Genomic DNA, 17,500 nt, shown 5'->3' with positions numbered 1-17,500 from the left:
GGTGGTCCTCGGGTTACAACGGTCTCGAGTTACATCGTTTCGTGGTTACAACGCTTTATTCAACGCCTTATTCCGACTAACACGGTATCGACGTAACTCGAATACATGCAGCGGCAGAAGAATACAGTACGATACTATACTGGTACAGTACTCAGTTATGCAGTTCTAGACTGAGGATATTGATAATTACGTAGGGTACTATGTTAGGATAGGATAAGTGTTTACAGGACAGTACTGTTATGGTACAGTACGAACATATGATCCGACTTACATCGAAATTCGGTTTACAACGCTGTGTAAGAACGGATCACTGATGTAAGTCGAGGACTACCTGTAAAATTATATATATATATATATATATATATATATATATATATATATATATATAGATAGATAGATAGATAGAGAGAGAGAGAGAGAGAGAGAGAGAGAGAGAGAGTGTAATCACAAGTTGTTGTGCAGAGGCTGCCACACAGCGATTGACAGGCAGCTTCCCCCAAATACTGTAAATTCTAATACAGTACAGGAACTCTGCTCTGTATAGCATTGGGCTATTAAAAAATTATACATTTTAATCCCTTCCCATTAGCAATCTGTATATATACGTTCTCGACACTGACGGGGCTTCCTGATGTGAGCGGGACCGCTGCAGTGACAGTGATCCTGCTCACATCAGTGTCCGGGGCCGGGGCAATGAGAGTCAGCTGCGATCCTGCAGCTGACTCATTAACCCCTTAAACTCTGTAATCTACAGCGATCGCGGCGTTTAAGGTGCTCAGTGACAGATCAAGCATCTGTCACTGAGTGAGCGGGACCCCCTAGATCGCATGTGCCAACAGACGGGGGTAAGCTCCTTACCTCCGTCCTGTCGGATGGGCCATCCATGTGTAGAGTCTGCTCTCAGGCAGGCTTTATACATAGATCGCCGATAACACTGATCTATAATTTGGCATAGCATAGATCAGTAAATGCAATCTAATGATTGCATATTTTACAGTAAATGAAAGTGTAAAAAACAAAAACAAACACAAACAAGTAATAAAGAACCTTTTTTAAGTATTAAAAAACCCTTATAAACCTCCCCTCCCAATAAGAGTTTAAAAGACCACCTTGCGCATTATAAAAATTATAATATATATAATATATATATATATATATATATATATATATATATATATATATATATATATATATATATATATATATATATATATATATAATGTCCACAATAGAGCGCACTCCCAGTTCCAGTGCTGGAGTGCCAAACAACGGAGATTGGATAAAAATCTCCACTAAATAAATCCAAGAATTTTGCGGCACATCCGTATAGTGAAAAAAAGTTGTGGTATTTATTGGTACATCAAAAAGCACTTGCTTTTTGATGTACCAATAAATACCACAACTTTTTTCACTATACGGATGTGCCGCAAAATTCTTGGATAGATATATATATATATATATATATATATATATATATATATATATATATATCATAGCGTGCGGAATTGTCCGATTAAAATATAACATTTTTCCCGCACGGTGAACGTCGTAAACGGAAAAAAAAAAAAAAAAGACGCACCAGGATTGCTGATTTTATTAAATTATATATCACAAAATGAAATAAAAAGTGATCAAAATTTTTCTGTTACACCGATATTAATAAAAACTAGAGATCATGGCGCAAAAAAATACACCCCGACCAGCACTGTAAGTGGAAAAATAAAAGCGCTATGGCTCTTAGAAGGCGGGGAGGAACATTGCATTAATCTGACCTGGACTTTTGTGCATCAAATGGCTCTGTCTTGAATGAGGCTATATTACAAAGTCACAAATAGTTACTCTCGGGAGTACCCCTTTAAACTAAACATGCTATGAGTCCAACATGCAGCAGGTAACAAATCAGTGACAGTTTCTGTCTTCTAACCTACCCTGCAGAGTCTCAGTGTACACCTATGAGATGCAGCTTTATCTTTTGTAAAGAGAGGGATTCTAACAAACAGAAGACAGGGAGAGCAGTATCTAGCTGCATCTCATAGGATACACTAAATACACACAGTGCGAGTCAGGGGTGCTTTAAAACCGCAGCTAATCATTGTATGAAATTAACTACTATATCACTGCACTCCTGGTCTCTTTAGATAAAGCAGAAATTGTAACACCAGCAATACCTTATACATGTCGGAGTATAGATAGAGATTGTTGGGGAGGGGTCCGGGCAGCTGGGATAAGATGCTGTAATGACATCGCCGCACGCCTGCTTCATATCTGTACAGTTCCCTTGCTTCCAGTATCTTATCACAGATGCTGCTCCAATGGGCGTGGGGAGTCCGTTACAGTCCGCTAAAGTGACCCTTAGGCCATGGAACGTTCGAATGCGGGTGTCGTAAATGAGATCAGCACTAATTTGCAGTGCCTTTACACAGCATGAGAAATCTAGCAGCTGGGCTGCACAAACAATTTGTGTATCATTGGTGCAGCTATGGAAACTGACAGCACAGATATACATAAATCCGTGCTGTCAGTTTCCATTTGACAAGAAGTGCATACTTACCACTGCTGCTGTGATCTGGCATTCTATTCTCCGACTCTCCTGCCCAGCTGCTGTCTCCAGAATCTGCCTCCTCCAGAATGATTGACAACCAGAAGAGGCAGGGCCTGAAGACACAGAGGCTGGTCGGAGTGCAGGACAATAGAATGCCAGATCACATCAGCAGCGGTAAGTATGCCATGCCTGTGATCTGGAAGCTGACAGAGCAGATATATACATATCCGTGCTGACAGTTTCTCTTTATGTTCATCAGCCTCAAATCCCCTGTTGACAAATGATAACCATAAAGGAAAACTGACAACACAGATATACATCTATCCACTTTGTCAGTTTCCAGATCACACAGTAGTACATACTTACCTAGTATGCTGCTGCTGTGATACGGTATCCTGTTCTCTGGTTCTCACGTCCAGCATTGGTGTCTTTAAGCTCCGCCTCTTCTTGATGTCAGTCATTCTGAAGGAGGCGGAGCTCAAAGACGGAAGCTGGATGGGAGAGCCGGAGGAACAGGATCTTCTTTAGATGATCCTGCATTTCCCTACCCTTTTTCTGAATTTGTAAAGCTGTCCTGCAATGACATCTTAGAAAAAGAATACACTTGACAAATGGGAGGTGCAGGTGTGAGTGACAGAAAAAATTATATCTATTAAACAGAGTTAAAGGGGTATTCCACTCAAACATAACTTTTGATATGTTGCTGCCCATAGCGAGACTTAACAATTCCTTCCAGACTTGTTATCTATTCTGTCTCCTTCCCCCAGTTCCGAGCTGCTGCTTTCTGCTGAAGACACAAAAATCTGTATGTGAGCTGCTCTCTCTTTCTTCTCCTGCCTCCCATCCATCTGAGATGGCTGATGTAAGCAAGTCCCTGGCAGGCTTTATCTGAAAGATTGTAGCTTCTTTGTAATACTGGGAGTATTATTTTGTTATGTTAATGTGATTAACCCTTCCAGCATTACAAAGAAGCTACAATGTTGCAGATAAAGCCAGTCAGGGACTTGTTTACATCAGCCAGCTCAGAAGGGCGGGGGGAGAAGGAGGAGACAGAGAAAAGCTCACACAGAGACTTGTGTCTTCAGCAGAAAGCAGCAGCTCAGAACTGGGGGAAGAAGGCTGAAGAGATAACAAGTATGGAAGGAAGGGTTAGTCTCATCGTGGGCAGCAACATATCAAAAGCTATGTTTGATTGGAATACTCCTTTAAATTATTGTACATCCTTTTTTTGTGGAGAGTTACCGCTTAAGAACGTACAGTTACGTCCTGGGATAAAACGGGTACAGGAGCTGCGCCCGTGCCATTGCTGTCATTGATAGCCGGGTACCCATAGGCCGATTGCAGCGCCTATAGTGTAGAATAGACTATTATTGGGATATAAAATCTGGAGATGAATTAGTGGAAAGTAGTTAAAAGTACTACTCCGGGCAACTTTTTTTTTTTTTTTTTTCATTCTCCAGTGATGCTCCTCTTACCAGGGCTTTATTTCCCAGCTATGATGGTGTTCCGGTCCAAGCTGCTCATTTGGAACTCTCTGATTCTCACTGCTCTCTATCCATTTCTATGAGGCTCACATGGCGCATCTCAAAGGGTGGGGAAAGCGAATTCAGATTTGGGCAACAGCAGCTTTGGGAATCGCACACTCACAAAGGCGGTAACATGGTAGGCAGCAAGACTGGAAATTTAGCAAAGCTGGGAAACTAAGGGGGCATGGATAGAGGAGCATCACTCATTGGTGGAGGTCTTGGCAGTCGGACCCCCAGCAACCGGCTGAATAACAAGCTCAGATGAGAATATCCCTTTAATCCCCAAAAAATTAAAAAAATATACTATCGACATTAAACAAGATAACAAAATGATGATAGACTTGCCTTTCCACCGCGTAAAACATGGTACCAAACGGACGTCCCTCCAAAATCAATGTGAAAGTCTGTGAAGCAGCCCTTGACGCTCATCAAACAATACCTGTAAAATATATGTTCTGTTAATCAGCAAAGAAGCAGATTTAAAAAATAAAATTGTGAATTAGGCGCCGAAACGGTGTTTTGAGTGTCCTCTTTCCCTGCTGCATACAGTATACCTAGTAAGACGGAGCTTCCTGCTGGGTGTCCATAGCTACTACCACCCATGAGATGCCCAGCATATTGGAGTATATGGCACTGGAGACAGGAGCTATGGTGATGCAACAGGAAGCCCCGTTCCATAACATATAGTGGTATGCAGCGGGAAGCAGACTATTCCGCCGCAACATTCAAAATAGATTCACAGTAGAGACAGACTATCGGGCGCAACGCTCCATGATTATCTGAGCAAACAGCTATGTGTAATGTGACATTTAGTTTGGTGGAGAAATGTGAGTGCTTCTTCTACATCTTATTCTGTATTGAAGGAAAATAGTACGCACTGCACTGCACTTTTCTAAAACCTTCGTAGCAACCAAGATTCTGCTTGTAACAACAATTCTGTTTAGGAGGCAAAGTTGCAAAACGTTATTTTAAGAAAATCGATGGGTTGTGATCACCAACATCTTTGCAATATACTTATATACAGTGGTAACTTGGATTGAGAGCGCTTTGCAAGAAGAGCTAAGAGTTTTTCTAAATTGTAACTTGGTTTAAAGAGGATGTACCATCAGGGATAGAACGGCGCTGTCACAGGCAATCCGATGCCGTTCTATCCACGGGTACTGGGACGGGGCTGAAGCACAGGGGGCGGGCCGGTCCGCCCCCAGTGGGAGTGAATTCTCTCCCCTCTATGAAACGGCTCCATTAGAATCAATAGAGCCGCGTCATACAGGGGCGGGGATTCCTCCCACTGGAGGTGGGCTGGCCCACCTCCTGTGCTTCAGCCCCAGCCCAATACCCGTGGACAGAACAGCGCTGTACACGAGAACCGGGCCGCGGTTCAAAAAACAGATCGCAGCACCAGCTTGCCCGTGACAGCGCCGTTCTATCCCTGGGTCAGATTAAGAGCATTGCGTTGGTTTAAGAAAATCCTGTACTGGGTGAGAGTGGGGGAGGGGCATGGTCTGCATAGTGTGGTCTACAGCACTGTACTCTGACCCAGGAAGTCTCCCTCACCTTTCAAATCATAGCAGATCCACTTCAGGCTGGGGCTTACATCAGAGGACAGGACTGTGGAGGTAATCTCTCCATAGCTGTAACCCCTCTCTCCCCGGACAGAGAGCGCTGCATGTATGTGCCCACATCTGTCCGGCTCATTCCTTTATGCTCCCTGCAGTCTCTGTCCACCCTTGTGTTTCCTAGCCTCTCCATTCCTGCTATAATTTGCCTGCACTCACACTCAGCTATACTGAGTGCTGCTATATAGGCCTGCACTTACACTCTGTATAGAAAAGTTTCTGTCACTGTCTTCTTGCACAGCTCTGTTATTCTCACTTCCTGATTGGTCCATGCTCAGAGCATCACATGGGCAGCTAGAGCCATTGCCATCTATGTCATCGAATAGCAGCCGCACAACCCTGACAGAGCACACAATAGCCGGGTCACAGAACGGCCGCTGTCATACGTTGTGTGAAAGTAGCCTGTGTAGAATAATCATTACTAACTAATAGGAGTTTATGATTTTCCCCATCCCAACCCCCTGAAAGGTGTTGTTCACTAAAAAAAGAAAATCTTTTAAAATAAACTGATGACAAAGTGCCAGAGATTTGCAATGTAATTCTAATAATAATAAAAAAAAAAAAAATCTCCTCCAGTACTTATGAGGTGCTGTATGTCCTGCAGGAAGTGCTCTCTGCTGCCACCTCTGTCCATGTCAGGAACTGTCTAGAGCAGGAGAGGTTTTCTGTTTCAATATATTTTATTGAATCTTTATCAATAGAATATTGCAAACATAGCAAGTTTTGCAAACAAAAACAGATAGTATATATAGCACATTGTATAGATGAAGTATAAAGAAAGGCAAAGAAAAGTAAACAATAATCATAAGATAACACGTATTCAAGCAATATATCTTTAGAGTTATTCACAAAAGTGAAATAAGTCTGCATGTGTGTCTCACACTGCGGTAGGCAAAAGACAAAATATTATTTTTCCACATTTGCCATTGGATGTACTTCATATTGCTATTCCTACAATACTTAGCTAACTGGATCACACAGGCCTGTCTGAAGTAAACCAGCTGTTCAGAGAGGGAATTCTCCACTCCTATTTAGAACTACAAAATACTTATGATTTACCGAAAGACCTTTATACATTTTTAAAAATAAGACACTACTTAATGACAAAGAAACACACTTCCTTGAAATATAGTTCGGAGCTTATACAAATATTTAACTTGCAACCGAAAGGCATTAAACATACACTCACCGGCCACTTTATTAGGTACACCATGCTAGTAACGGGTTGGACCCCCTTTTGCCTTCAGAACTGCCTCAATTCTTGGTGGCATAGATACAACAAGGTGCTGGAAGCTTCCTCAGAGATTTTGGTCCATATTGACATGATGACATCACACAGTTGCCGCAGATTTGTCGGCTGCACATCCATGATGCCATTCTCCCGTTCCACCACATCCCAAAGATGCTCTATTGGATTGAGATCTGAGTCACTGTTGCCTTTCTATCAGCTGGAACCAGTCTGCCCATTCTCCTCTGACCTCTGGCATCAACAAGGCATTTCCGCCCACAGAACTGCCGCTCACTGGATGTTTTTTCTTTTTCGGACCGTTCTCTGTAAACCCTAGAGATGGTTGTGCGTGAAAATCCCAGTAGATCAGCAGTTTCTGAAATACTCAGACCAGCCCTTCTGGCACCAACAACCATGCCACGTTCAAAGGCCCTCAAATCACCTTTCTTCCCCATACTGATGCTCGGTTTGAACTGCAGGAGATTGTCTTGACCATGTCTACATGCCTAAATGCACTGAGTTGCCGCCATGTGATTGGCTGATTAGAAATTAAGTGGTAACGTGCAGTTGGACAGGTGTACCTAATAAAGTGGCCGGTGAGTGTATATACAATTTACTAGGTAACCTATTGATGTTTGAGCAGGAGAGCTTTTCTATGGGGATTTGCTGCTGCTCTGGACAGTTCCTAACGTGGACAGAGGTGGCAGCAGAGAGCACTGTGTCAGACTGGGACCCTGACAGTCATAACACCGCCCCCCCCCCCCCCCAATCATTTCTTGCATGTGATGATGGGAAGGTTAATCTGAGGTCAAGCTGCTAATGACCTCACTGTGATTAATCCTCCTAGCATCACAGAGTGCAGATACAGCCAACCAAGGGCTTGATTAAATCAGCCACCTCAGAACGGAGGGGGGAGCAAGATGAGAGAGATCAGCTAACCATACAAATTTGTGTGTCTTCGGCAGCAGCTCAGAACTGGAGGAAGGAGACTGAACAGAACAAGTATGTAAGGAATTGTTAGTTTCCAGGAAAGGGGGGGGGGTGATTCAACATGTATTTTACATGAGTAGAATACCCCTTTAAGCCATGTTCTCACATCTGTTCCTTTCTAACGTTTTGCTTCATCGTAGGAATAGACGATCAGATACATGATGGACAACAATAAACCCCGCTGACAATAATGGGCTCCCAGGATGCTCAGCTATTTTGTCCGGTGTTGTTAACCAACTTTTTTTTCCCCCTACAATCAGATTACTATACATTTTCCACAGGGCTAGCTGTGTGCCACCATTTATAAGCTAGAGGGGGGGTACCGTCTGTACGTAGTACTGCTCACTACTGTACTCACTACTCAGCCATTCACACTGTTGTATAGAAAAGTTTCTGTCTCTGTCCTCCTGCACAGCTCTGTGATTCTCACTTCCTGATTGGTCCATGCTGAGCACACACACCCTTCCCCATTGCTGTCATGTGACCACACAGACCTCTGGCAGCAGCTCTGCTTCTCTATTCTAGCCTGTTGTCCTACACTACTGCATTAGGGCTCGTTCCCACTGAGCAAAAGCAGCTGAATTTCAGCGCTGAAATTTCAGTCGTTAAAATAGGTGCAGAGCTAATTTCCATTGTGTTGAATGGAAATTCTGCTCTGCAGTTCACACAGTGGAATTTCCGCACTGAACTAATCCGCTTTCCGCCAGAAGAATGAACATGTTCATTCTTCCGCTAGGGGAAGCCTATACAAATCAATGGGGCTCTGATTTTCTGTTTCAGCGCGGAATACAAGCGGAAATTACTCGCTGAATCAGCGCGGAAATGGGGAAAAGGGGGTGGGAGGAGGATTCTAGTATATGTTCTGGTATAGTCTAGTTTACTCACCAAATACTCGCTGAATTTCAGCGCTGAATGCATGCGGATTCAGCGCGGATTCCTCGAGTATTCCGCTCTGAATTTGTCAAGAGCTGATTACGAGCTGAACACTTTCCTAGCAGAATACGCAGGGATTCTGCTTACATTCTGCTTATATTCTGCTCGGAATTCAGCGTCAGTTGATTTCAGGCGGAAATATTTCCTTGCGTAATCCGCTCCTTTTGCTCTGTGTGAATGTAGCCTTATGGGGATCTGCAGCTCCCTCCTGTATCTACAACCTGCTGCTGCTGTGTTATCAGGGTTATGCAGTTACTATACATTATACACCACATGCTGCTATACTGTACAGTAATTATATATCACATATCCAGCTGCTGTGTTATCAGGGTTACACAGTTACTATACATTATACACCACATGCTGCTATACTGTACAGTAACTTATAGATCACATATCCAGCTGCTGTGTTATCAGGGTTATACAGTTACTATACATTATACTCCACATGCTGATTGCTATACTGTACAGTAACTTATATATCACATATCCAGCTGCTGTGTTATCAGGGTTATACAGTTACTATACATTATACTCCACATGCTGCTATACTGTACAGTAACTTATATATCACATATCCAGCTGCTGTGTTATCAGGGTTATACAGATACTATACATTATACTCTACATGCTGCTATACTGTACAGTAACATATATCACAGATTCTGCTGTTTCTGAATGTTTGTTTTACATGTTATTCATTTTTGGGGTGTGGAACAAATTGTCCGCATTTCAATATTTTTTTATGGCAAAATTTGCTTTGGATTACAAGCGCGGTCCCGGAGCAAATTATGCTCGTAATCCAAGGTACCACTGCAGTTTCTAGGTGGGTTACATTTAAATGCAAAAATACACATTAAAAACTGCTATGGGAATTTGAGTAATAAAGAATGACTGTGGTTTTAAACCTGGTACCGCTCCTAACTTTAGTAGATCTTTTTATTGCCAGCCCAAAATGGGGCATGGCACGCCCCGACATGGAGCAATACAAGGACGCATCAACAAGATCAGCGCTCGTTTGCAGTGCCTTTACATGATACAATTAATCAAGCAGCCGGGCCGCATGAAAGATCCTTGCCATGGAAACTGACAGCACAGATGTGTGTCAGTTTTCAGATCACACAGCAAGCAGAACATACTTACCATCCACTCTGCTGTGTGATCCGGCACCGTCAGCCCCCCGTCCTGCCACCACTGTAACTACACGCCTAGGCCCTTCCTCCTCCAGAATAATTGACAGACAAAGGAGGCGAGGCGGTGACTGGGAGCTAATCAGTGCCGGATCACACAGCAGCACGGATAGTAAGTATGCATTGCTGTGTGATCTGGAAACTGACAGCATGAGTATATGCATATCCATGGTGTCAGTTTCCATTTGCCATCAGCAGACATGGACAGAGGTGGCAGCAGAGAGCACTGTGTCAAACTGGAAAGATATCATCACTTCCTGAAGGGCATACAGCAGCTGATAAGTACTGGACTTTTTTTTTAAGTGAAGTGCTCATTATTTGTTTGAACGGTGGTAGGAAACAGCCAATGCATTCTGTGTACAACGGCTGTTTACATTGACTTCAATGCAACACACTTCACTATGACAAGAATAGTTGTTTTAATTGAAAATAAAGGCCCTTTTTTCATAAAATGTACATTGTGTGAAGGTAGCCTTTTTATGATAACGTTGTTTACACAATGTATTAAACGGCCGTTGTTCACTACGGCCATGGAAATAATTGACAGGTCAAATATTTCCGGCCGTTGCGCATGGATTTCATTGCACTTTCAGTGCAAAAGACGGCCGTTGTTTGACACTCGCTGCAACGGCCATTCTTGTCATAGGGAAATGTTTTGCACTGAAGTCAACCCAAACAACGACCGTTGTTCACACAACGTATTCAACAATGGCCGTAGAAATAATTGACATGTCAATTATTTTCAGCCGATTTCAATGCAATTTTCAATACAACTACGGCCAGTGTCCGTACCTTGTGTGAACACTGCCTCACAGTATATCTGCCGTGTCTAACAACTTCAGTACATCACTTGCCGATTCCCCTGAATAAGCCTGCACTTCATTGCCTCCTGCAGTACACTGAAAAACTACAAGTAAATCACATGACATCATAGTAAAATTGCCGACACAGTCTAGTCAGCACGGCCAGAACACGGACACAGATGCAGTATATAACTGTATACCAGTGCTCCGGAATCTCGTTGCACATCCAACTGGTATTGCTGAAACCTGACAAGCCTTACTGGTTTCTAATGATTGGAGGTAGGAGCGATACGTCAAGTCTTTATTTCTCATGCAAAGCCGAACAGAATAAATCTACGGTTCCATCCGTCGCTGTTAATTATCTAGACGAGCGGACGGTCACCTCTACCCCTCCACCACATGGCGACCGCTAAATCAGGGGCTTAGCCCCCCGGAGCCTCCATTACCTTTCTGCAGTGACAAACGGCTGGGAAGGAATCCACTCAGCGCAGGCTTCGCCCCCCTCCTCCCCGTACACACAGAGCTAAAAGATGTCAGCAAAAATGCAGACAGCGTGCACCGTCTCTGGAAACAAGAGGCTGGCGCAAATCAGAGACACCTCCAGCAGATCAGCGCTGGCTGCCTAGCAACCACATCCAGGACGGGGATTGATGAGATGATACGCAATGCTGTCAGATGAGCGGCTGAGATCTTACCTTCACTCTCTAGACTCTGGCGTGTATACCGAGGGTGTGACATATACACCGGCCATTACGTAATACTCACACTGGTCCCCATATACAAAAAGAGAATGAAGAACATCGTGTCCTTGGTCACATCGGTCATAGTCAGAGACGGGGTTATTATGGGTTTGTTTGTTTTTAACCTCTTTATGCAATGAGGAGACAAACTCTTTCTGCTTTGTCCACATAAGTCACATGGGAACATTTAAAGGGGTTATCCAGTGCTATAAAAACATGGCCACTTTCTTTCAGAGACAACACGACTCCTGTCTCCAGTTCAGGTGCGGTTTGCAATTAAGCTCCATTCACATCAATGGAACTGAGGAACACCCCCCACCCCGAGCTGGAGACAAGAGTGGGGCTGTCTCTGGAAGAAAGTGGCCATGTTTTTGGATAACCCCTTTTAAGGTTACAAACCCACTTGCCGGATCTGCAGCGAGTCTCCGTGCTGCATTTTTGCAGCGAGACTCGCTGCAGATCCTGGCCCTATACTTTCAATAGCAGAGAAACTCGCAGCAGGGATGTACATCCCTGCTGCGATTTTGTCTGCAGCCCGCCCCATTAACCCCCCGGCCGCCGGACATTATACATTACCAGGTCCCCGTTCCTGCTTGCTTCGGGGCTCCCGGTGTCTTCACGGCCCACCCGGCCAATCAGTGCGCTGCGGCGGGGCAGCGTACTGATTGGCCGGGCGGAACGTGCCTGGAGCCGCCGAAGCAAGCAGGAGCGGGGACCTGGTAATGTATATCCTGCCCGCCCCCCTGCAGCCCCGATCGCCCCCGGCCGCACGATCGCCCCCAGCCCCCGGCCGCACGATCGCCTGCAGCCCCCCAGCCCCCGGCCGCACGATCGCCTGCAGCCCCCCAGCCCCCGGCCGCACGATCGCCCGCAGCTCCGCAGCCCCCGGCCGCATGATCGCCCGCAGCCCCCGGCTGCACGATCGCCCGCTGGGGGCGATCGTGCGGCCGGGGGCTGCGATGCTGGGGGCGATCGTGAGGTCGGGGGCTGCGGGCGATGGTGCGGTCGGGGGCTGCGGGGCTGGGGGCGATCGTGCGGCCGGGGGCTGGGGGAGATATACATTACCTGATCCCGACTCCTGCTTGCTTCAGCGGCTCCCGACACGTTCCGCCCGGCTAATCAGTGCGCTGCCCCGCCGCAGCGCACTGATTGGCCGGGCGGGCCGTGAAGACACCGGGAGCCCCGAAGCAAGCAGGAACGGGGACCCGGTAATGTATAATGTCCGGCGGCCGGGGGGTTAATGGGGCGGGCTGCAGACAACATCGCAGCAGGGATGTACATCCCTGCTGCGAGTTTCTCTGCTATTGAAAGTATAGGGCCAGGATCTGCAGCGAGTCTCGCTGCAAAAACGCAGCAAGGAGACTCGCTGCAGATCCGGCAAGTGGGTTTGTAACCTAAGAGTGCCTTCACACCTACCGGATTTACAGCGGATCTCACTTCTGCGGATTCGAAGCGAGAACCGCTGCGGATCCGGTATCAATTCATCCCTATGATAGCACATATTCGCATCAGGATTAACATCCCGCTGTGAATATGTGCTTTAACTCCCTGGTGCCCGCAGCCCCGCTGTCGCATCCCCCATCCCCGGCGGCGGCACATCCCCCCTATCCCAGCCACATACCCCCCCCCATCAGCCCATCTCCGGTTGAGCGTACGGAATCCTCCGGAGCTTATCCGCACATGAAAGGGCCCTTACACGGCGCAATCACTATAACAATAAAAAATGAGCGATTATCTATGCATGTAATAACACCCAACAATCAAACAAAAAACACCCAACAAAATCATTCATTTACTTTAAAAAAAAAAAAAAAAAAATTAAGAGTAAATATGTGGCGGAATCCCGCCTACCTAAGTGTGCCATAGTCTATCTATGAGAGGGCTCACACTCCTGCCTCGCTCTGCGCAGTTTTCTTCTTGATGCACAGGAGGTGAGCCTTGCACTCACAACCCCCCCCCCCCCCAGCTTCTCTGTGTCTGGACTCACTGACAGCCCGCTCAGCCAATCATTGCTCTGTCCTGCCGCAGCTAGTGACCGACTGAGTGGGCTGTCAGTAGGCCCAGACCCAAAGAAGCAGACGGGAGTGGGTGAGCATCAAGCATGGTGTAAAGTGAACCTGGCTCAGTCGCCCCTAGCAACCAATCAGATTCCACCTTTCATTCCTCACAGACTCTTTGGAAAATGAAAGGTGGGATCTGATTGGTTGCTAGGGGCGACTGAGCCTGTTTCACTTTACACCATGTTTGATAAATCTCCCCCGATGTCGTTATTTTTACTAGGACGGCATTGAAGTTGTTAAAGAAAAGTTGCCACTACATCGTTACAGCGCAAATAAAATCCACAGCGAGTAAACAGGTCTATAGACTAATGGTAATGAGTAGAGATAAGTGAACCTGGAGCATGCTCGAGTCGATCCGAACCCGAACGTTCGGCATTTGATTAGCGGCGGCTGCTGAAGTTGGATAAAGCCCTAAGGCTATGTGGAAATCATGGACATAGTCATTGGCTGGATCCATGTTTTCCAGACAACCTTAGAGCTTTATCCAAGTTCAGCAGCCCCAGCTAATCAAATACCGAACGTTCGGGTTCGGATCGACTCAAATCGGTTCGCTCATCTCTAGTAATGAGTATCGCAGCATGAAGTCTGTTGTGTACGTGTTACGTGTGAGGCTATGTTCACACTATGTAAATTCCGTGATAATTACGGTCGTTGTAACAATGGCCATGATTACTAAAGAACTTACGGAGTGGTACCTTCTAAAGAAACCCAGCCGGAGTGTATACACATAGTATACACAGCATCCCTAGCGGAACCACAAAAAACTGACATGTCAGTTTTCTGCGGCCGCTATTCAGGGGCAACAGAGTTTTCCACAGCAACCGCTGCGATCCAGTGACCTGTAATTTCTATGGCTATGGCAGATTTTTCATTCCGCTGCCAGTATATAAAGCCCCTTTTCCGTTAAACCCACCAGCTGCTGGGCTAAAACATTACATAAAACCCCTACATCAAAAAATCCCCCAAAAATTATATTGTCCACAACCATAAGTTGGAAAGTTCATCAATTTTATTTCAACAAAAACCAGTCCCCCCATAAAAACACATACACTGAAGACATTTAAAACCACATCAATTGGGAGTCAGGATAATTAAATCAAACAATGAAATAGATATCACACACAATAAATACAGTCTATTTGTGGGAAATGGGAATTAATAGATCCTACTGGGAGTGAAAAATCAAGTCAAGTCTATGATTATTGTTAAAGAGGACTATCCAAACATCATGAAATTAGGGAACACCCCAATCAAATTGCACATAGCCTGTATGTTCGTTATATTGCACATAGATCAGTAAATTACCTATATTGCACAAGCCCTTATCGACCAACAACTCACATGTGCAGTATTGCACTAGTCCCTAGTCCCTGGGCTAAAACATTACCTGCTTGTGCTCCCACTTGCTTCTCAGGCTCCCGGCTCCCTGGCATCCCGCTCAGCCAATCAGTAGTCATCCACAAGATGGATCAGTCTGAACGGTGGGATGGCGACGACCAGCACCCATGACAATCAGCCATTTGGTGCCCGCACTACACTACATTGTCTCTTTTCACTCTAGTGTCCGGACCTGGTTACTGCAGCTACTGTTCACTTCAGAGGGAGCTGAGCTGCAGGTACACGTCACCAGGACTACACAGTGAACAGCACTAACTACTTCCGGCCCCATTCAGTGTATTGTGGGCACCAAACAGCTGATTGGTGTGGGTGCTGGGTGTCGGCACCCCACCGATCCACTGATGAGATATCCTTTAAGGGGCTCCTCAATGTATTTTTAAAGGGGTTATCCAGACTTAGAAAAACATAGCCACTTTCTTCCAGAGACAGCACTGCTCTGGTCTCCAGTTTGGGTGCAGGTTTTGCATCTCAGTCCAAGTGAACGGAGCTTTACTACAAACTGCACCTGACCTGGAGACAAGAGCAGTGTTGTTTCTGGAAGACATTGGCCATGTTGTTCTAAGCCTGGATAACCCCTTTAAAAATACACAAGAAGCCCCTTAAAGGATATCTCATCTGTGGATCGGTGGGGTGCCGACACCCATCATCCACACCAATTAGCTGTTTTTTGTACGGATTCATAGTAGGGCATTAGAAGGGGTTGTGGGGCTGTCCAGTCTGGGTCAGTGATTGGCTGAGCAAGTGATCGCTGAGCTGGGCTGCAATATTTCAGCTGGAGAACCCCAGTAAGTGACATACCTGGTTTCAAGCTGAAAAGAGTCGGCTGATGTGAATGGGACCTGGGAGCGGAGCATTAGAGGCACAAGGACGGGCAAGGTCACTTTATTATTTTCCTGCCCCCCCATCAGCCTGCCTGCAGTGTTTGTACTTCCGTGGGACCTCTTGTTTAATTTGCCAAGAACCCCACAATCCCCCTTAACCCCTTCAGGACCGGCTAATTTTCGTTTTTGCGTTTTCGTTTTTCCCTCCTTGTGCTTAAAAGGCCATAGCACTTGCATTTTTACACCTACAGACCCACATGAGCCCTTATTTTTTGCGTCACTAATTGTACTTTGCAATGAACTTTGCAATTGTACTTTGCATAAAATATGCTGCGAAACCAGAAAAAAAATTATATGAAAAAAATTATATTGAATAAAACAAAACACAATTCTTTTTCTTTAGGGGGGGGGGGGGGGGATCGTGTTTTTACGCCATGTGTCCTATGGAAAAACTGACATGTTTTATATGTTCCTCAAGTCATTTCGATTAAAAAGATATGCAACATGTATAACTTTTATTTTATCTGACGGCCTGTAAAAAATTCAAACCGTTGTTAACAAATATATGTTCCTTAAAATCGCTCCATTCCCAGGCTTATAGCGCTTTTATCCTTTGGTCTATGGGGCTGTGTCAGGTGTCATTTTTTGCACCATGATCTGTTCTTTCTATCGGTACCTTGATTGCGCATATACGAATTTCTGATCGCTTTTTCTTACAATTTTTCTGGATTTGATGCGACCAAAAATGTGCAATTTTGCACTTCGGGATATTTTGGCGCTGACGCGGTTTACCGTGCGAGATCAGGAATGTGATTAATTAATAGTTCGGGTGATTACGCACGCGGCGATAGCAAATATGTTTATTTATTTACTTTTATTTATAACCTGGGAAAAGGGGGGTGATTCAGACTTATTAGGGGAGGGGGCTTTTTATTGACAACACCACTTTATTTTTTTACACATATACTAGAAGCCCCCTGGGGTTAGGGTTATTCCCCTCTGGGGTTAGGGTTATTCCCCTCTGGGGTTAGGGTTATTCCCCACTGGGGTTAGGGTTATTCCCCACTGGGGTTAGGGTTATTCCCCACTGGGGTTAGGGTTATTCCCCACTGGGGTTAGGGTTATTCCCCACTGGGGTTAGGGTTATTCCCCACTGGGGTTAGGGTTATTCCCCACTGGGGTTAGGGTTATTCCCCACTGGGGTTAGGGTTATTCCCCACTGGGGTTAGGGTTATTCCCCACTGGGGTTAGGGTTATTCCCCACTGGGGTTAGGGTTATTCCCCACTGGGGTTAGGGTTATTCCCCACTGGGGTTAGGGTTATTCCCCACTGGGGTTAGGGTTATTCTCCACTGGTGTTAGGGTTATTCCCACTGGTGTTAGGGTTATTCCCCCCTGGGGACTTCTAGTATATACACTCTGATCTCTCATTGAGATCTTTGCTGTATACTTATACAGCAAAGATCAATGAGATCGGCACTCATTTGCTTTCAGCTGCTGCAGCCGAAAACAAACGAGTGCCGAGCCGGGATCGGCGCCATCTTGGAGCCGTCCCCGGCCGGCTTCAGTAACTGAGATCGCTCCTCCGGGACAACGTCCCGGGGGAGCGATCTCCCCCACTAGACACCAGGGAACGGCTGAATCCGGTAATCAG

At 45.6% G+C, this 17,500-nt stretch overlaps 1 protein-coding gene across 7 annotated transcripts in view; it reads right to left on the bottom strand.

The window, feature by feature from the left end:
* The window catches only part of KDM2B (lysine demethylase 2B), a 98,079-nt gene that overhangs the window by 55,823 nt on the left and 24,756 nt on the right, over positions 1–17,500 (bottom strand). For 6 of the 7 annotated variants that reach the window (XM_069960895.1, XM_069960894.1, XM_069960893.1 and 3 more), the window contains one exon: positions 4,414–4,507. In XM_069960895.1, the coding sequence (XP_069816996.1) occupies positions 4,414–4,507 (94 nt within the window). Of the gene's footprint in view, positions 1–4,413; positions 4,508–13,419; positions 13,521–17,500 lie in introns of those variants that run through there. The other variant, XM_069960899.1, reaches the window with a different exon arrangement.

The sequence above is a fragment of the Dendropsophus ebraccatus genome, chromosome 3 (assembly GCF_027789765.1).
Source record: "Dendropsophus ebraccatus isolate aDenEbr1 chromosome 3, aDenEbr1.pat, whole genome shotgun sequence".
In the NCBI taxonomy this organism is placed as follows: Eukaryota; Metazoa; Chordata; class Amphibia; order Anura; family Hylidae; genus Dendropsophus; species Dendropsophus ebraccatus.
This window is presented reverse-complemented; position numbering and strand designations above follow the sequence as displayed.